This window comes from Sinohyriopsis cumingii, chromosome 12 (genome assembly GCF_028554795.1).
Source record: "Sinohyriopsis cumingii isolate HCF-2022 chromosome 12, ASM2855479v2, whole genome shotgun sequence".
NCBI lineage: Eukaryota > Metazoa > Mollusca > Bivalvia > Unionida > Unionidae > Sinohyriopsis > Sinohyriopsis cumingii.
The window spans coordinates 116,914,773-116,937,507 of record NC_142972.1 but is presented as its reverse complement, the minus strand read 5'-3'; the positions used below and the strand labels follow the sequence as shown (position 1 = coordinate 116,937,507).

The window sequence follows — 22,735 nt, the reverse complement described above, 5'->3', positions numbered from 1 at the left end:
CAGCAAGATACTCTTCTGACAATCATATACTCATTATTCCCACTATGAAAACAAAGTCATATGGACAGCGTTCTTTTGCATACCAGGGCCAAGCAACGTGGAATGAATTGCCCACTGAACTTAGACACAAAGACACAGTGATCCCATTCAAGAGTGCTCTCAAAACTCACTTATTTCATTTCAACTGCAAGAACAAACTTAAAAGTCCTAATAATGTTTCCTACCTTAAATATTCTCAGCATGTTTTTTTATGTTTTCTAATTTCATGGTGTTTGTTTTTGTAATCATATAATTATATGCTTTTTATCTTATAGGTATTGTCTAATGTTGTAAAGCGCTTAGCGCTTCTAAAGATTAGGCGCTATACAAAGTCCTATTTATTATTATTATTATTATTATCATCATCACCGTAATTTAACGCGCGTCTGCCGAAATGATTTTAGGGAGACAACTCTTACAGTCTTTCGTTAAACCGGAAGACTCTTCCGTATTGATTGTTGCCAAGGTTGAGCGTCGTACCGTTAATTTGTGAAGGCAGTTTAAAAAGCGACTGACATTATTCTTGGGCTGTATGCAGCAAACTTCAGACAGGTGCATATTACAAACCAGCGTTTTTGCATCATTTCCACATCAGAGTAAGACAAGCTTAATAAGGTACATTCAATTTCGGCACAGAATTAAAACTGCATCGTGCTTGCAATTCGAAATCCGGCCAAATAATTTGGGCATGATATTTTTGATAATTGGAGAAGGTTTCAAATCTGAGTGTAACAGCCATAAGTTATGGTTGCATTTCTACCAAAAAACTTATAATTCTTAACAGAATCGTTCCAGTAATTGTATTAAATTAACTAATGGAACTGACTTTTGTTATGTACAGTTTGATTATTTTATTTTTAGTGCACAACCAGTTCACGCTACACATAGGTGCTCAAGTTTCTCTTGCTGATAGAGTTTGCTTGGGGATTTTTCAATTATTTAAGTTGAAGCTAAAGAGAAATATGGTGGTCTAATTCGTGAAGTTTTTCATCATTTTGTTTTCTTCGTGCAGTGATCATTACATATAATCATACTTTTATGCGTTTGTTTACTGCAGTAGGTACAATTTGATTAGGTATACATAAAAATGAGGTATAAACCAAAATTTCTGCCTCTAGATAATGTATGCATTTCATCTTCACTGGCACATCTGTAATTTATCTATTTTAAATCTTGACATTGAAGATTCAAATGCCCTGTGCAGATGAATAACAACATAGTTATGCCAGTAATGCTAGAAAAACGACATAAAGTTTGCAGTGGGAAAAATAATGCAGAAAATACCAAAAGAGCAGTTTCATCAAAATGTGCATTAAATGGAAAGTCAAATGGAAAAAAGAAGAAAAAAGGTCGTAAATACAAGCTGAGGAAACATTATGTATCCATGACATCAATTATTCAACTTGAAAGTGAGGACACAAATTTGAATTCACTGAAGAGAACAGACAGTGACAGATCAATGTGTACGAAACTGCCAGTGCTACACACAAGATCTCCAACTCCTCTATCTCTTCCACCTAGTCGACTTGCCAACCCACTGCCACAACATTTAATTCCAGGTGCTCATGAAAGGCGAAAAAAATTGCCCATCCTGTCAGCTATAAAACCTGAGAATGAAAAATCAGAGCGAGAAAGATTTATGAGAGCTAATTATAATTATAATCCTCTGTTTCTGTACCGCTTTCCTGCAGATCTGGACATTTTGGAACGTTTGGGAAAACCATCAGATAAATACATGACACAGGTAATTATGCATCTATTGACAATATTGAAATTTGGTCTTTTTTAATTTAATTTTATTTTCTTATGTAAGATTTTGCTACAAGATAAGCAAAATATAGGATAGATACCAATTATTGATACCTTTAATTCATTTTTCCATATGAAATATGGAATATTGATTATTTATTTGTTTTGCATTGTGATCATTCTGAAATTCCATTTTATTTAATAAAGATATTAATTTCTTAACAATTACTGCAGATTGAACTTTTATCAAAAACTTCATTTATGCAGCTATTTAGAAAATGTATAATTGTGTAAAGAAAAATGCCTACAGCACATTGGAAATTTTATGTGAATATATATAGTATTAAATATTTCCATTCTCTGAAATTGTTAATAACATTTAACTGGCAAGGCAGTAGTATGTTTGATTTGTATTATTACTTTCCTTTGCCCAAACTGTAGCTGATCAAAAATGTTATGACTATATTACATTCATTTTATAGTCTGGTGAAGTCTTGGTTATTCACTAGAATGTCAAATAAAATCTTATTTTCAATATTAAAAAGAGACAGTCCAGTTCGCTGTCATGAAACTAAGATTAGTTATTTAATCTAATTTGCTCGCATTATAACTTTTACTGATACAGTAATGTGTATGCTGTTTACGTGACCCAGGTTGTGGTTGAATATATAGTTCTTCTACCACATTCCTAAAATTTGCATCTTTTCTTATAGTCCTGTTATAAATGCTATGTGAATTGGACCAACACAGTAAACAGTATTTCTTTTATAATAAGACCAGTTGTTTAAAAATCAAACAAAAAACCACTGGTGTATATTTAATTAATGATTTCCAACATTTGTTAGAAAGAATGCTGGAAATACATGTAATGCTCTATCAAGACAACAACATGTAATGTCAGGATTTAAATTAAGAGCATTGTTTGTTATCATCTTTATCATGTAATTGTATGCTGCTTTTGTCATTATTTGCACAATGCCAGTTCTAAAGCCTAATTATAGCTGCACTGATCAACAAATAAACCTACACAAAGACACTTTAAATTCACCAGCCTACACAATACATACTAACATTATCTTAATCAACCCATGTTTTACATGCATGTACCACAAAATCAGAATGTGCAGTGCTTGCCAAGTGGTTTAATTTAAATTGAGAGGCAATGTAGACCTCATTCTATAAGTAATTGCTATTAATTTATTGTCATGGGCATCAATTTTTATACACCTGCCACTTGGCAGAGCATATTATGCTCTGACCCTGTCTGTCTCTATTCATGTGTCCACCCATCCAATTGTTTATCAGATTTTCTTTTTCAGCATGTTAACTTCGTTTCTACTTAACCTATTTTACTTTTGCCAAACCTTAAAGATAAGTTCTTTCTGATAAGAAGTCTATTGATTTTGGTGTCAAAAATGTCAAAAACCAAGGTTAATGTGACCGAAAAAAGAAGAAAAATGGTTTCCACACAATAGGGTTAAGTTCTACATCACAGACATGGACCAACAATTATGCATGGCATGCACTTGGAATAAGAAAGAAACCTTTTGATTGTGGGGTCAAAAGTCAAGGTCATTCTGAATGAAAGAAGGAAAACTTTTAGCGCAAAACTGAATATCTTGACTACGTACCTTTTTTCATGTGTGTGGATTACTGATTTTGGGTAAGAAAGAAACCTATTGATTTCAGGATCAAAATGTGACAGGTCAAGGTCATTGTGATGGAAGAAGAAAAATTACTTTTGCATCATAACTTTAATTGTAGGCAACTTGCTCTGACCAGAGTTTGTGAAGGGCCTGCCCTTAGCATATGAAAGAGGCATATTGATTTTGGGGTCATATGGTCAAAGGTCAAGGTCATTGTGGCTCAAAGAAAAATTGGTTTTCAGAATAATGTTTGTTCTTGAGTGAATTCTTTGACCAGGCATGGTGGATAACTTGCTCTTTGGGTAATAAAAAAGCTTCCGAGGTCAAAGGGTCAAAAGTTTTAGTCATGGTAAGTCTGATAAGAAAATAATGGTTTCTGCACATTTATCTTAAAAATGCAGACCTTGAGACATATTGATGAGAAATGCCCAGAGTCAGCCAAGCCCTACTGCTGTCTACTTTGACGCCCTTCAAACATGTGGCAGTCACATAGTGTGATGTTCATGGTAACCAAGGTTTTGTGAAAGTAATGCACATTTTTGGTATCAAAACTCGTGGATAATTCTTCTGTATGACTGGAAAATTCTGAAAGGTCTACTTGCCTGGAAAGGAACTCCATTGGATCAATGGTTGACATGTCAGCAGGTTCAGCATTGGATTAACCTGGTGCTCACCTGCTTGGGCAAAATAATTTGATCTACTTGCATCAGCATGATATAACCATAATATGATGCTGTGGAATACAAAACTAAACAACCAAATTGTACCAGAATGTACTTGTCCATAATCAAGCTTTTCATTAAAAAGCTACACCTATATATATATATATATATATATATATATATATATATATATATATATATATATATATATATATATATATATATATATATATATATATATATATTGCATTTATGGCAAATACATTGTATGTTGAATATTTCATTTGTAGTATGTGGCAACCATGAATTGCACATAAGCTGGTACAAGCAAATAAAAGTAAATCCCTAATATATCACAAAATGGAAGGTTGCATTCTAACTATCAAGACTGGCCTTTCTTGAGGGACTTCAAACTAATGGGGCCAAACTGCCAGCCACCCCTTCTTGGGAGGGACTTCAAAAGAAGGGGGCCAAACTGCCAGCAATATCAGATATTTTGTAATATTAATGTTTCTTACACACATCCTTATTTCTGTAATCAATAATATTTTCAAGTCTTATTACTGTTTTTCTTCAGTTCTTAATTTTTATCATGTTGTTCTTTGTCACTAAGGAGTCAATCTTTCAAAATGAGAATCAATTTTGATAGTATAATGGCTGAATTTGTTTCATACAATAATGAAGTTAAGGTCTGAACATTATTTAGTGTATGTGATAGCTCAGGTGGCAGATTGCCCTGCTTTTTCAGGAGGTTTAGAGTTGACCTCCAGTATGGCTCTGCATAATTTTTTCATGTTACATTTGGTGGCACATTAAGATGTCTCATATGTGATTGCCTGTTGCTATGCATTTCAATATGGTCATTATGGTTAATAGGGACATGGATGCATATGAAAAGCACATGTGATGTTTCATGCATAGCACATTTAAGTTGGGTTCAGACAGCATAGATCTTGACCTGACATTTCATAATGCACAGATCAGGGTTTATGTTGTTTGTTCTATTGATTACTCTTTACAAATTGTATAGATATAGATATACCATCACATTATATGATAACAGATCTGCATCTGTGATTTAACCTATACAAAAGTATATACAGTACTGTGAATTGACTTCTTATGTGGTACAAATTTGAATGGATTTTATAGCTTCTACAAACCAGTTTACTCTCCCTATGAATTTGTTACAAGACAAAAGAACTCTTTAATCCACAAAAATACGTATTGAAATGTCATTTTTTGCCAAAACCATAATAATTTATATGCACATAAATACACCAATTTTCAGTATAGGAAACCTGACTGACCTTATAGACTATCAAAGAGTTTTTCTTTCCTTTTGCAAACAGTTTTGACTTTAAAGACTTGAGGATTCAGATGTTTAATCTCTTGATCCATTATTTTTAGCTGATGATTCCAAGGCTGAATTTAGTGGAAGACTCATTATTATAATTATTATTATTATTATTATTATTATTAAATTTACTCTGTGTGTGTGTGTGTGTGTGTGTGTGTGTGTGTGTGTGTGTGTGCATATATTATACAGTATTTGTTAGGTATTTGTGTAGAATTGTATAAGGTGTAGCAACACTTAAGAATTATCTATCCAAGCTGAGTAAAATTTACTCAGTACAAAAACTGTTGAGGCAAAATGTTGGCAGAGATCATTAGGAAGATGAACCGTCCTTGATATAATTTAATATGTACCCTTAAGTATGAAAGAAAGATTTAATGTCCAAAATTAGGTAAAACATGATGGAAATCATTAACATATGAAGCAATGTGTATGTTTGTTTTTTGTGTCTTATTAATACTGTGCAATATTTTTATACAAGCATTCAACTTTTGTTATTTAGAGAGAAAACTGAAATATGGACAAGATGATACATCTGATAATTCCAAAGTACAAACATGAGAGATCAAGATTTGCTGTGCAGAGATATCTTTCAAACATATATCTCTAAATCAACATTTTTCATCGAACTTTAAATCAGTTTAGAATGCTGAATTATCCTTGAAAGAAAAGAAAATCTAGGAAAGAATTAAAAATGTTAAAGTGAATTTTTCAGCTTATTGGTAAGATGATCAATAAATAAGACACTCATTGCCCATTTGTCTTCTCAAGCAGATATCAATAAATAAAACACCCTTTGCCTATTTGTCTTCTCAGACAGATATCAATAAATAAGACACCATGTGCCCATTTTCTTTTCAAGCAGATATCAATAAATAAGACTGTGCCATTTGTCTTCTCAGGCAAATATCAATAAATAAGACACCCTGTGCCCATTTGTCTTAAGCAGATATCAATAAATAAAACACCTTTTGCCCATTTGTTTTCTCAAGCAGATATCAATAAATAAGACACCCTTTGCCCATTTGTCTTCTCAAGCAGATATCAATAAATAAGACACCATTTGCCCATTTGTATTCTCAAGCAGATATCAATAAATAAGGCACGCTTTGCCCATTTATCTTCTGTAGCAGATATCAATAAATAAAACACCCTTTGCCCATTTGTCTTCTCAAGCAGATATCAATACATGAGACACCCTTTGTCCATTTTTCTACCCAGGCAGATATTGATAATTATTAAGATACAAGCAACATGTAATTGTACAAATAATAGTATTGAATATGCATGCCCAAGAAGGGACGATATGTAACCTGAAATATAAGATAAACTTAGGTGAGATAAGATCAGATGTATTCATAGTCTGCATGATTAAAACAATGATTAAACAAAAGCTATGACAAGCTTTTCTTACCAACATTACATAAAGTAAAAAAGACATTAAATCAGTATGATTTACATGAGATAAAAACATACCATAATACATAAATGTAATGAGACAAATTACACAGCATGGAACATAAGTTGTAAGCAAGCAAAGCACTTTAAAAAAAAACAATTTTTAAAAGCCAATTTAGAGTTCAGGTAACTAAAAGAAAGCACAGGTTAAGACCTGAAAGATGCTAAAAGTATATTGAGATTTTTTTAAAAAGTGTATTAAAAGTCTGGGTATCCTAAATTAAAAGGAATTAGTGGTCGTAATCAAACGCATGCCAAGATGTAAATCAAGCCATACTTAATATAAAGAAAAGAAAGTGAGGTAAAAGCAGGAAAAGATAATAAAATATAATTGTAGCTCATAGAAAATAAGAAAATAGTGTTCAGATTAAATCATGAGGTTTACAGTTATATAGATTATATTACGTCCAAATTATTATTCACCAAAAACACCTTTCTCAAGTATATTTCTTCAAAATTTGTAATTAACAACAAACACCTTTATTTTGTAACAGTGGCCATTAAGTGGCCTACCGGTATATTAATATCCCAGTGTCTTAGCTGTGATTCTTATGCAGCCGTGGATGTAACGAGCTACCTTTATTTTTCCCCAAGCTTTTTTTTTACTGGGGTATGAGGGGTGGTGGAATAAGATTTCACAACAAATATTATGTTATTTCCGAGTCTGGTACCTACAACATTAAGTTACACGAAAGTTATTAAATAGCTCTTGTTTTGCTATTTTTATGTTGTTGTTGTTGTTGTTGTTGTGGGGTTTAACGCCATTTTTCAGCACACAATAGGCTATATATGGCGGCCAGTATTAATGGTGGAGGAAGAACCCGGGAAAACCCCGAAAAGAACCACCAACCCACGAGAAGCTACTGGCAAGCTTTCTCACATACCCACATTGGCTGAATCTTAGACTCGAACCAACGCAGGCCTATTTTTATGTACTAAGCTGAATGTTTTACATACATGTAAATTGCTAAATCATTAGACTATGGCAAAATATTTATTTTCTTCCTTAACTGTGACTGACAGTAGGGTGATGAATGGTGAAACAAATGCATTCCTCCAGCCCAGATTTATCCAACTCTTGTCACTTTAGAAGAACCTTTGATCATGAACTCAACTTTTACTGCAAGAAAACTTACACCCTGATAGCTGATATGTCATAAAGTCTCACAAAGTACTGAAGTATCAAACACAGATTTGGTCTCGTTGTTGGCAGACTTGGAATTTTACTAATTTCCCAAGATTCTCCAAGAAAATATTGGAAATATCACAGGAGATAGGTTGGATATTGATTTTTAAAGCCACACTGTATGATATAAATGTAATCAGATTAAACCAGTCAAGTCAGCAGGTGGTGTTCATGGGAATAATTATAATGAAGCTGATATGTTATCATTGGAAGTATTTCAGAAGATTTGTGATTTAATCTGTCTGAATCTGGACATATGACTATTATTCTCCAGAATAATCTCATGTTTAATGATAGGCCCATCTTGCACTATGTTGCAGTGATTTAGTGGTTAGCATGCTGGACTCGTGACTTGAAGAGTGTGGGTTCAAATCCTGAATCTGTATATGTGATTTGATTTTTCTAACATAAGACCATACTTGATGATGAACCTATCCCCCACATTAATTTGGCAATCAGTGATTAGCATGCTGGACTCATGGCTCAAAAGGGTGCAGGTTCAAACCCTGCCCATGTTGGTTTGGTCAATATGTTACATCTACAGACAATTGCACTTTCTTCAGATTGCCTAAGCAATCAGTAGCTTTCATGTATTGATTGCTGTTACACATCAGTCAATCAATCAATATATCAATCAATCAATCAATCAGTTAGACAGTCAAGAATTTTTTTACTAATACACATAGATTGATATACACTGTACGAGGATTTTAATCCTCTTCCCTATATTATTGACAAAATTTACAATACACCCCAGTCCACCACAAATCATCTGTTTCCTGTTTTCTGTGTTACAGGCTATTTTGATTATGGAGAATGCAATTGACAACTATGGAACCTATGAAAAATTTGAGGAAGAGACAGGTGGCAAAATTCTGGGTCGATCCCAAATCATGGCTATCATACAACAGTACTTAAAACGTGAAAATCTGGAACGAGAGATTGGGGTAAACTTGTCTGAGGAGATTCTATCTCGTGGCTCAATGACTAGAGTGAGAGGAAAGGCCATGCTAAATGTACGCATCATCAACCTGAGAGAAAATTGGGTTGAGGGATTATTAAGGCATGAGATTGGTAAGGATATAGCTCCATGTTGCTTTGAGGTTGAATGAATTTCTACTTGAGTATTTGCAATATGTCTTTTTAAAGTAAACTTTCATTCTGATATAGAAGGTTTCCATACTTGAAATGTGAAGATGAAAGAAACCCTGTATTGTTGTTCAGATATATAGCTGTTACTGTAAACATATGAAAAGAATAATTATATGGATGGAATAAAATTCAAATTGAAAACCCCTCCTAATGGAACTTGTTATTACATTGCCTGGATATAAGTTTTTGAAGTTATGCGTAGGTTTAATGTTGGACATAAGTGTAACGGTTGAATGGGTCAGTATTTACATTTCTTAAATTATTTCTAATTGATTTTTCAGGTCATTGTACCTAGACAAACAGGTCAACTTGTGTGAGTTAAAGGCATAGGGCTAGCAGTACATCATGGCACCACATTCTCACATGTTCCTGATTATCCTTAAACAAGCCATAAACACTTGGCATGCACCATGGGCTTGCCAGGTCCCTATGCAGGCCTTAGGGGAAACAGTATATATATAAAACATTTATTTTGATGAAGTATGATACCATTATTATGAAAATGATAGGCCATGATCTATGTCAGTGATTAAGGTTTGGTAAGTCTGTCAAGTGTAACAAATTGTCTTAGTGGTTTTTTTCCTCCAGAAACAGAGGAAAGGGAGTGTTCTACCATTAAAATATCAGTTATATAAAGGGGAAAACAGACTGAATCTTGGCTCTGTGTTATATAATGTGGTAATGGTAACATGCAGCATTGTTTAGTTTATACATGTCAAAGGGCTCAGACAAAGCATGCTCCTGCATTACAACAATTGTTGGAGGTTTAAAAAATCCATTTAGAGGTTAGCCATGCCCAAAACAGCTAGATGTGATAGTCTTCTCATTCTGTACGGTTAATAAAGCCTATGTCTCATTGTTTAACTTACTTAGTACGTTATCATATAGACTAAAGTTCATTTAGTAGTGCATCAGTGTCAGTGTTGCTTATTGTAAGCTGTTCTGCCATGGTTCTTGTTAGGTTATGGTAACTGACCTGCAGCACTTAACCATTAGTGACTTATATATGAAAGAGGTTAGAGTTATAAGTAAAAAAGCATGGCTAAGGATATCCAAAGTATAAAGTCACCATATCACTAGTGCTTGCAAATGCAGAACACATGCTAAATAACTAGTAAGATATGAGTAGGTTGGTCATATTTATAGCCTACCAAAACAGCTCTGCTCACTGGTCTTCTTCCAATGGTATAGTTCTTTTCTAGTGTGTCCTTTACTGAGCATGACTGTGTGTGTGATTTAGATTTTTATGGTAGCTTTAATAATTTTTAAGTCATATCGCTATGATGTCTGCAGTGTGGCAGTTTAAAGTGATGCCTAGCATGGGGCATCATACTGCAGACATGTAGCATGATGTCCCACCCAGTCACATTATCCTGACACCAGGCCAACCAGTCCTAACACTAACCTCTTAATGTTGAATTCCTAGTGAGGCAGCTGTTAGAACCATTTTTTTATAAGTCTTTGGTATGACTCTGCTGGGGTTTGAACCCATGACCTCCAGCATCTCAGGTGGATGCTCTAACCACTAGGCCACTGGATCGGTCGCATAATGTATGGTTCGTTAAAGAAAGGGTTGAAAGCAGTGCTATAAATCACTATAAACCACTGTAACAAGATGACCAGGTTGGATTTCAGATTTATAACAGAACACTTTTGATGGTGATACAAATACAATGTTTACTGACTTGAATGGAAAAAGACTTATGATTAATATATGTGTGCATAAGATTGAAATATTGGACAAATTAACACAATCCTCATGAACCTAATAATGTAACATAAATGTGAATACAAGTAAATGACCTTACACAGCACAAGGACAAAGGTTAATGATTCACAGTAATTTCACATGATGAAGAGAATGATGTGTTTTACTGAAATAGTAAAAATGATGTACTTTACTTATATCGTAAAATGTATTCACTCAAATAGTGAGAGAAAAAAAGGTACTTTACTCAAATAGTAAAATGATGAAACAATGGGATAGATATCATACAAAATATCTTTACAGCCCCAAAATACTGGGTGTAACAAACCCCAAAATTAGCCCACGGCTAAAAGATTACATGTGTGGAGTTACACAAAACACTCCATCACTAGAATACTTGGCTACCAGTCACATTGGTAAATCAAGCAGTCAGCATTACAGGTAGTCACCGACCACCATACAATTCCTTGGTCAGTCAGTGCCCACCAATCGGTCAGCAGTGCCCAATCACCTGCTACTCAACCAGCAACACACCGTTCAAGCAGCTGCACGGCGGCCAATCAACCTGCTCCATTACCAGCTCCATCGTCAGCTCAACAGCCGCTATGGCCAGCACCACAGCCATCATGGCCAACTTCTGTGCTAACAGCTGGTACCCCATCAACCCTGACCACCATGGTCAGCTCCACAGTTGCCATGCTCAGCTCTGATCACCATGGTCAGCTCTGATCAGCTGAAAATAAATTTAACACTGTGTACTAAGAGTGACGGGCATATACGATAACATGTAGTGACGTTATATATGGTAAGCTGTACAAATTACATTATTGGCACAAAATTACAAAGCAATAAACAGGCTCAGAAGTGAACCTACCTGTGTCTGATAAGAATCCTATGATACTAAATGTTTCTTTATAAAATGCAACTTTATTGCTAATATTGATCTCCTGTTAAGTCATGTACAAGAATAGAAAATATTTGCATTATACTACACATGCTGGAGTTACATAGAAAATATACAAAAATAAATGTGGTAGTACAATAGTTGTAACCTATAGTATACAAAAGAAATTAATAAATAACTCACATACCTCTAGAGCAGAAGATTTGCAAGTCCTTTAGTAGACTGCTCACTGATGAGACATTCCGTAATGTAAAGATTTTGTCCTACGGTGAGGTATTTATGCACAGATGATGTAGCCCTGCTGATAAATATCAGTTTTTTCCATTAAAAGCACTTTGCATGTGCAACATAGGATGAACCAAACTCACTGTTTCGAAATATTTGTACAATATATATAAATCACCCTTGGATATCATTGTACACAAAAAATGAAATCTGAGTACATGTATTTAATAAATAAAGAGATTTATTCAATTCCATGACAACTGCCACACTGTATACATCATAATTATATGACTGCAAAATTGTTGAAGCACCGTTAAAAATCCAAATGAGACACACGCACACACACTTATACATTATGCTTATAAATTTAATTTCTATGTGTAAATCTGAAAAAATCAAAAATCTATCAGAATAAATTTCAGTAATAATAAACACATATGAAATGGAGGTGCATACACCACCTCCACTAATGTTCCAGAAATATTAGTAACTAATGATCTTCATTCCTCGGTTGAGGCCACCCCTTGATAAGAAGCCATCATGCCCAACACAAAAATAGTAAATTTGTTTCATTTTGTCTCATCTGAAGAGAAGCACAATTCTTATAATGACATCTTTTCAGTCCAGAAGAGATGGTCATATTTAAGAAAGTGATTTTACAGAAAGTCCCTCCTACAAGCATTTGTATGTTCATCTGCACAGACAGGCAAATACAGTGATATGTTTCTGTATCTTCATTATACACAGGTAAATACAGGATATGTTTCTGTATCTTCATTATACACAGGTAAATACAGGATATGTTTCTGTATCTTCATTATACACAGGTAAATACAGGATATGTTTCTGTATCTTCATTATACACAGGTAAATACAGGATATGTTTCTGTATCTTCATTATACACAGGCAAATACAGGATATGTTTCTGTATCTTCATTATACACAGGTAAATACAGGATATGTTTCTGTATCTTCATTATACACAGGTAAATACAGGATATGTTTCTGTATCTTCATTATACACAGGCAAATAATGTTGATACGATTTATATATCTTCATTATAGACAGGTCAGTACTGTGATATTTGTATGTATCTTCATTAAAGACAGGTCAGTACTGTGATATTTTTATATATCTTCATTATAGACAGGTCAGTAATGTGATACATTTATGTATCTTCATTATAGACAGGTCAGTAATGTGATATGTTTATGTATCTTCATTATAGACAGGTCAGTAATGTGATACATTTATGTATCTTCATTATAGACAGGTCAATAATGTGATATGTATCTTCATTATAAATAGGTCAGTAATGTGATATGTTTATGTATCTTCATTAAAGTCAGGTCAGTACAGTGATATTTTTATATATCTTCATTAAAGACAGGTCAGTACTGTGATATGTTTATGTATCTTTATTATACACAAGCAAATACTGTGATATGATTAGGTATCTTTATTATACAAAGGCAAATAATGTGATATGTTTATATATCTTCATTATAGACAGGTCAGTACTGTGTTATAATTATTATTTACATCACATCATCAGAAAGCTTGCAAGGCATATAATTTTGCATTGCATTTGCACAGGGACTCACTACTTGAGGACCTGTAATAATAAGGAATATCCCTGGAATAACTGGAAGATAAGAAAAGACATGGGTCTCATGAATTTCAACCCTACAGAGGAGGGTCTCGCTTCTTTGCACAGTGTCCTCTTCAGAAAAGATCCATGTCTTTGGCGGGCTGCCCTTCTATACTATACAGCATACAAGGCTGCATTTCTTTCATTTAAGGTATAGTTCTAGAAAGTAGATCAGTTCCTAATTGTACCTGATATAATTTTACATGTTGTTTCATTAAAACATAATTCATGGGTCACCTCTGTTGACTGCAAATCATAATGACATGCAGTTAACAAAGGTGACCCAACATTTAGAGTTGTACCAACAAGTATCATTACATTTTCTTGGATCAAATGCATGTAAGTTATACTGACCATCTAAAATGTTATGAAAGTGATGCTGACCAAAATGTATGCCATACTGCATGATAGTCTTTGGTAGGCTATGTTTGTGGGGCTGTGGGATGTATATTTGATTGTGAGGAAAAATTTAGTTCCTAAATGTATCACCTATCATAAAACTGCAGTATACAAGTATAGGAACTGATTTCTGATTCAATATTTGATGGTGTTAATTCAGTTTCAGACTCAAGCTCAGAGCTTGCTTTATCACCATCAAACATTGAACATCAAACATAATATATGGTCACTAGGCCTCAATTTTCCTCTTTCCATTTTTATTCATTTGATGATCGAAAATTAAAACAACTTATTAAAACTTCATAAAATATTAAAGATAATAAATTTACTACTACTACTACTACTACTACAGGAATAATGTCTGATAGAGAGCTGTGCAAAAATTTAAAACTTTGCATAAATGGTGCAGGATGTGAAGTACACAACTTTGGCACAATGAAATCATATGCTACACAATTAAGTCCTTATAATTTTGGGAATTCAGTTTTCTTGCTAATTAAGCTTGTAAATTTTTGATGATTAGTAATTAACAAGCTTAAGTTTAAGCAGACACTTAAAACTGTTTTAATATGTTAATTAGTATATTCTATGTACGTGTGCCATATATACTTGTTTATAAGTTGATTCAAAATGCAAACAACAAAGAACCTGATCTGCCATAGCTTAATGCACCTGTAGATCTGGGTCTGTGTTGTTTGTTCTACTGATTACTCCTAACAAACTGTACAGACTCAGATCCGCCAGCATTTTATACAATGGCAGATCTGGGTCTGTGCAGTTTGTAGTTGGACTCATCTTACAAGTGAGTATAGATAGTATGTACATTATACGTACTTATAAAACACAGTTTTTACATTCCATCCCAAACTGGTTAAGTTATTGGTCTCTAACATGAATTTTTTTTTCAACCATGGTGACTTACAATTCCTGGTATCTTTTGGGAGAGATTCTACTCTGTGTAGGATTGAATAATTTTGAAATCATTAGTAGTTGACTCAGTATCAAAGTGCAGTTGTAACAGTTATCAAAGTGCAGTTGTAACAGTTATCAAAGTGCAGTTTAATATTACCTGTATATAAACATTAGCATACAGAATTTTTCCCAAGCATAAATATTTTGTTTTCTTTTGTCTTTATTTAAAGAGATCATATATTTTACAAATGAAACCTTGATGCCACATTCTGTGGTTGAAGAAATTTAATGTTTATGAAAATTATTTGCATTATGCTTGTACTTAATTTACTTAAGTATACAGCCCTTCTTCCAGGGACTTTTTTCTTTCCTCAACAGCTTCTTTCATCCACATCTGGTACGGAAACCATATAACTTGCTATTTTCCTTCAGCCAATTACAAATGACGTTATTTTTAAAGCTTGTTTCTGATTGGTTGATGGGGGAAGCTAAAATTCAAAATTTTAATGTAAATTCTGACTTTTATGATTACCAGACCTGATTTTTCCTCCTGTCATTTTTAAAAATACTAATTTGATGATTTTTCCTCATGGATAAAATGCACACAACCTAACAAACAACCAGTAGATCTACTCAGATTTGCCATCATATAGGTCACTGGTGGCTCTGGATGTAAGCTGATTGTTTTATGTATGATTAAACACAACAGAGAGTACATACAATTTTCAATTATACAAGCAGATCCAGGTCTATGCTGTTTGCATTTAGGTGCATATTATGCATGAATGAAGACAGTACTTGCCCCTACTTAGCATTCTCCCTTATACTGCCCAGATTCTTCCATTCTACACTATGCTACGCAGGTAAAAATGGGGGCAGAATTTGATTGTTTTGGTGACATAGAAATTTCTTTAGAGACAAATATGCATGTTGAAGAAGAATTTTTTATCACTTGGAATCAGACAGTTCATGTGCCCAGATCTCAAGGATACCAGAATGCTGGGTCAAGGCTGTTTATTTTGAATTCAGGTAGTCCAGTGGACTATTAGGTATCATGACATGTTCTGAATTCAGGTAGTCCAGAAGACTACTACATATTATAACTTCTTCTGAATTCAGGTAGTTCATGGGGTCACTACATATTATTATTACTTGTTATGAAATCAAGTTGTCCAGATGACTACTAAATGATATCATGGCTTGTTCTGAATTCAGGTTGTCCAGATGACTACTAAATGATATCATGGCTTGTTCTGAATTCAGGTTGTCCAGATGATTACTAAATGATATCATGGCTTGTTCTGAATTCAGGTTGTCCAGAAGACTACTACATATTATAACTTCTTCTGAATTCAGGTAGTTCATGGGGTCACTACATATTATTATTACTTGTTATGAAATCAAGTTGTCCAGATGACTACTAAATGATATCATGGCTTGTTCTGAATTCAGGTTGTCCAGATGACTACTAAATAATATCATGGCTTGTTCTGAATTCAGGTTGTCCAGATGACTACTAAATGATATCATGGCTTGTTCTGAATTCAGATTTGTCCAGATGACTACTAAATAATATCATGGCTTGTTCTGAATTCAGGTTGTCCAGATGACTACTAAATGATATCATGGCTTGTTCTGAATTCAGGTTTGTCCAGATGATTACTAAATGATATCATGGCTTGTTCTGAATTCAGGTTGTCCAGATGACTACTAAATGATATCATGGCTTGTTCTGAATTCAGGTTGTCCAGATGACTGCTAAATGATATCATGGCTTGTTCTGAATTCAGGTTGTCCAGATGACTACTAAATGATATCATGGCTCGTTTGGAATTCAGGTTGTCCAGATGACTGCTAAATGATATCATGGCTTGTTCTGAATTCAGGTTGTCCAGATGACTGCTAAATAATATCATGGCTTGTTCTGAATTCAGGTTGTCCAGATGACTGCTAAATGATATCATGGCTTGTTCTGAATTCAGGTTGTCCAGATGACTACTAAATAATATCATGGCTTGTTCTGAATTCAGGTTGTCCAGATGACTGCTAAATGATATCATGGCTTGTTCTGAATTCAGGTTGTCCAGATGACTACTAAATGATATCATGGCTTGTTCTGAATTCAGGTTTGTCCAGATGACTACTAAATGATATCATGGCTTGTTCTGAATTCAGGTTGTCCAGATGACTACTAAATAATATCATGGCTTGTTCTGAATTCAGGTTGTCCAGATGACTACTAAATGATATCATGGCTTGTTCTGAATTCAGGTTGTCCAGATGACTACTAAATGATATCATGGCTTGTTCTGAATTCAGATAGTTAGATGACAGTGATATATTATGTGGCCCACTGAGTTTAGAGTTTACAGTTCAGTATTAGATGGCAGTTATATTATGTAGCCCATTATGTGGCCCACTGAGTTTGTTGGGTTACCAAGATTGTTTCTTTTTTTTCCCTTCATTTTATTTCCTGAATGAAGAGAGATAAATGGCTATACCATCTAATTTGAAAAATTATTCAGCCATGTCACTTTATTTCCTGAAAGAAGAATATTTCCTGTATTTTGTTCTAGGAGCTATTCAGAGACCTTGGAAGATTTGTCAGTGACCCTAATGTGAGATGGGACTACTGTATAAGGGCCAAAAGGGGCCAAAAGGACACATCTCTGTCAGGTATATATTAGGCAGACAATTTTAGTAATGCAAAATTGAATACCATAATTGTTTACAAATAGGAGGCACTGTGTCTTTGTTACCTTTTATAGAGTATCATTTTGAGATATTGGTACCAACTTATTGCACAGTGCTCTTGAGATAGAGATGATCTGGTAATTAACTCTAAAGGCTCAGTTCATTGTGTGATAATTATAATACAGTGCTTCCTTGAGATAGAGATGATCTGGTAATTAACTCTAAAGGCTCAGTTCATTGTGGGATAATTATAATACAGTGCTTCCTTGAGATATAGATGATCTGGTAATTAACTCTAAAGGCTCAGTTTATTGTGGGATAATTATAATACAGTGCTTCCTTGAGATAGAGATGATCTGGTAATTAACTCTAAAGGCTCAGTTTATTGTGGGATAATTATAATACAGTGCTTCCTTGATTACCCACCCAGTTTCACATAACTATGAAAAATGCTGGTGATTAAGGGTGGCATATGATTGAGGCTTGTTTGTAGATCAATAAGCACAAGTAAATTTAATCAATGGCTAACTAAAAATGAGACATGGACCAATATAATGAAGTTTAATTGAGTTAAGCTTCATAATAATTTGCAGAAAATAATAAGATGGTTTTACTCAGGTTACACTGGCTTTTTTTAATCTAACTGCTCGCATAGTGATTGATCTTTTTTGCTTGCATTAAGTTACAGTGGCTATTATCATGGATGGTCTTGTCAACTGAGACAATCACTATTATTAAGAACTGTGCCATGCACTATTATTTTCTGTAGATAAGTAGAAACCAAGTTCAAATAATACTAATCATGTTTACTGTAGAAAAATATAGTAGATGTTCAACATCTGTGATTAATTATTTATATATCATTTGCACATTGATTAGGCTTTGTGGATAGCAGGTAGCAATGGTGGCAAATGAATTTTAGTTTGTACATTGATTGGGCTTGGTGGATGGCAGATAGCAATGGTGGCAAATGAATTTAAGTTTGTACATTGATTAGGCTTGGTGGATGGCAGATAGCAATGGTGGCAAATAAATTTAAGTTTGTACATTGATTAGGCTTGGTGGATGGCAGATAGCAAGAGTGGAAAATTAATTTAAGTTTGTACATTGATTAGGCTTGTTGGCTGGCAGAGAGCAAGAGCGGAAAATGAATTTAAGTTAGTACATTCATTAGGCTTGGTGGATGGTAGATATCAAGAGCGGAAAATGAATTTAAGTTAGTACATTGATTAGGCTTGGTGGATGGCAGATAGCAAGAGTGGAAAATGAATTTAAGTTAGTACACTGATTTGGCTTGGTGGATGGCAGATAGCAAGAGTGGAAAATGAATTTAAGTTTGTACACTGATTAGGATTGGTGGATAGCAGATAGCAAGAGCAGAAAATTAATTTGTTTGTACATTGATTAGGCTTGGTGGATGGCAGATAGCAAGAGTGGAAAATGAATTTAAGAGCAAATCAGTTGGTACATTCATATTTATTGGTAGTAACTGCAGGTGGTGAGGAACCGGATGGAGGCAGAAATCAGGGCGCTCTTTACGTTATGCAAATTTGCTTCTTTTTTTTAATCGAAAAATGTTTTAAGAAATTAGTTGTGTAAGTAACCTAATAATTATTCTACAGAATTTGACCAAATTAATAGAAAGCATACTAGTATCAAGACATTTAAAGTCTTAACAAAAGATGTTTATTTGCTGCTAAGTATAATCACTGTTACTAAAAATGGAACAATTTTCTAAAAAGAGCTTAACAGAATTGGACCAAATCTGAGAGTGACCATCATGGTATCAAGCACTCTCCTGTTTATACAAATAATGATGTTCTTCTTTTACTAACTTAGCCAGATTATTTGACCTGCTGCTACTGAAGTCACTTCTTGTCAGCCAGGTGAATTAATTTATGCCAGCTTGGGCCTTTTCTTTACTAAACCTCTCAGAAATCGACTAAAGAAAGTTATTAATAAATTTTGGTACACATTAGAAGAAATGCTTACACAAAGAATGAGGTGTTGAACTTTGTTTAATGTCGTGCTATCCTGTAACAAGATGTCTTCTTTTTGAGTGTCATGTTAGTACATGTATAAATGAATATCTTTAACAGGTGCTTTCTGCAAGGATCAGGTGTACTTGGAAGGAGCACTTCAGATTCTGAAACATCGTAGAGTTTTGGATTTTCACTTGCTAGTCAGACTTGGAAAAATTGCCTTCGAGGACATTAACATGCTTAAAGATTATACCGACATTAAAAACACACGGATTCCATTTTTCATGGAAGATCTCAACACATACCACAAACTGTTAGACAGGATTGCAGAGGCAAATGGACTTACAGATGATGTACTGCGAGAAGTATAAAACATATGCAACCTATCCTATGCTAATATTTACCATACATACTCTCTTATCAGTCTCGTCCAACTGCAAACAACATAGACACTGATCTTCCATTGCATGCTGCACCAGCTGATTGGGGACTGTTTTATTTGTTCTTTTTTTTCTTAATAGACTGCACAGACACAGATTTGCCAGTGCATTTTGCTACATCAGATCTGGGTCTATTCAGTTTTGTAGTTGAATCCATCGTATATGTGAGTATATACAACAGATGTATAGACTGATAGATTTTCTTCTACAAATAATGTGATTATAAAATGTGTGATATACTGGATGCTGATACTTGATATATTGATATACTGTTAATGCTTTTTAACATACAAGTTGGCAAACTTTATAATGAAAAACATCATGCATGGTATAATACTGCCCACTGGTGCCATAGAGTATACCAATTTACAGTAAGACTGTATTTATAATGAAGTACATCATACATACCCTCATTATAATGCTGTTCATGGGAACAATAGAGTAGAGGTGGACAATATTACTGGTATACTAGTTTACTACTGCTATATTTTTCCCCCATTTTTACATCCTATCATGGTACATTTTCATTGTACCATTTCTTGGTTAGTTTCCATAAAAAAAAAAACACATATGGAAACTCCTGAGTAATCTTGTTACAAAGGTATTAATGTTTAATATTATGTTTTCATTACTCATGACAAAATAATTCCGAAAATTAAGTATTTTTTAACAAAATTCTTGTATTTATGACAGATTGATTTGAATATTAATAATATAATTATATTTATCCTTTAATCACATTTTTCACGTATCACATATGCCATGATGGTGGCCAAATGAATGTTGTGAAACTTATTCAGACCCAATCCAATTTTTGGAAAACTTTCACATTAAAAGAAGGAAAGAAAAAAAAATCATTTTTTTAGTTTTTACTAGCTTATGTTGTTGTGTTAAGTGCATGTACTCCTGAGTAGGACCAAGAATTATCCATGGACTTTTAGGAGAGCAACTGAATTTTGTTTGAATTTGATGTAATTTTTCTAGTCCACTATATATTTTTGTTTGTTGTGTCATTGTAATCTATGTTTATAAATATCTTGCCCAGACGTTGGCATCCAGTCATAGTTTCCTTATTAAATCAACAGTGTAAGTAGTAACTTGTTGACATCAGTGTCAATACTTATTTTGTTTCCTCTAATGGCAGCACAATGTCTTTTACAGCTATAGTGTACACTTAATCATCCCACTTTAGTTACAATATTTAATTTACAACTTATACAACAGTTAACACACACATAGAAAAATCATCTCCTATAAGGTACTGACCATTTAAATTTTTGGTGGGGAGAGGCTTCAGTTTCCTTTCAAGCCAAGATATCTTCTTTTATCTCAAAATAATTAAAAAAATCCTTGAAATAACGTAATGGATATATGTGCAAGTTAACTATAAATCAGACAAGATATATTTTCCATCTGTTTGAGAGCCAGAAATTTTATTTTAAAAAATCTGGTCTCCTGCCACATAAAACTAAATTGTTGGTTCCTAATATGATTGCAGTGTTCCTTGGTATATGACACACTATGTTAAGAGATACCATGGTAAAAAGCTTTTGTTGCACCCAAATCTACCATAGAACAAACTGTCTTTGAGTAAATCTGCCTTATAATGAAGTACAGTACTCCCTGATTATAATGCTATCAATGGGAACCATAGAGTATATTGCCTTATACTGAGACTGCCATATAATGAAGTACATCATGCATACAGTTCTACTTCATATCATATAATGCTGTCTGTTGTGAGTTATACAGGATAATGCCTTGTAGTGATATTTCCATGTAATGATGTATAGTACTTTCTCTTTATAATGTATATATGTATATCCAAATATGTAGGAGTCCAGATTTATTTTGTAGATTTTTGTTTGAAGTATTAGTTTAGTATATGTAACTTCTTTTTTTTCATGACAAAGAGCTTGTTTAGCCCAAAACATTGGGAAAACCATTCTGAAGCTTGTTGTTATCAATTTTCTCTCTCTCTCTCTCTCTCTCTCTCTGTAAATATATATATATATATATATATATATATATATATATATATATATATATATATATATATATATATATATATATATATATATATATATATGTATGTATGTATATGTATATACAAACACACACACACACACACAGTACTCTTTCATTATATTGTAAAATATCATAAGCTTGATGTGCACGCCTGGCCTCCATGCTAGCAAAAAGTGATATCTATAATGATCAGCTTCTTTTGCTCTGCTATCTCAGTTAAGGCAAAAATGCACAGGAAAAATGATAGTAGAGACTTGATCAAGTTTAACATTAATTCATTTTTCACTGGGTTATCAGTTTTCATGAATTTGTTGTTATTACTGACCATAAATTTAAAGACACTCTAAACAGTCATTTTTCAGTGATAACTATAGCATGAACTTTATGAATCCATTAATTTAAGCAAATTTCAAATGGAAATAAAATTATATTTTCACAAAACTTTGAAAATTGACATCCATGAAAATAATGCATTCACAGTACATGTATTACAAGGAGAGATCTCAAATGAGTTTTTTAAGGATAAATAATCCATGTATCT

At 33.6% G+C, this 22,735-nt stretch overlaps 1 protein-coding gene across 1 annotated transcript; it reads left to right on the top strand.

Annotated features, from left to right (window-relative positions):
* Nucleotides 1–525: 525 nt before the first annotated feature.
* On the top strand, nt 526–22,103 carry LOC149787311 (putative tyrosine carboxypeptidase MATCAP2). The gene is made up of 5 exons (XM_089978369.1): nt 526–1,783; nt 8,895–9,171; nt 13,685–13,890; nt 17,627–17,726; nt 19,844–22,103. Exons 1-5 carry the CDS (start codon nt 1,244–1,246, stop codon nt 20,095–20,097), a joined length of 1,377 nt encoding a protein of 458 aa, XP_089834495.1. The 5' UTR covers nt 526–1,243; the 3' UTR covers nt 20,098–22,103.
* Nucleotides 22,104–22,735: the final 632 nt, after the last annotated feature.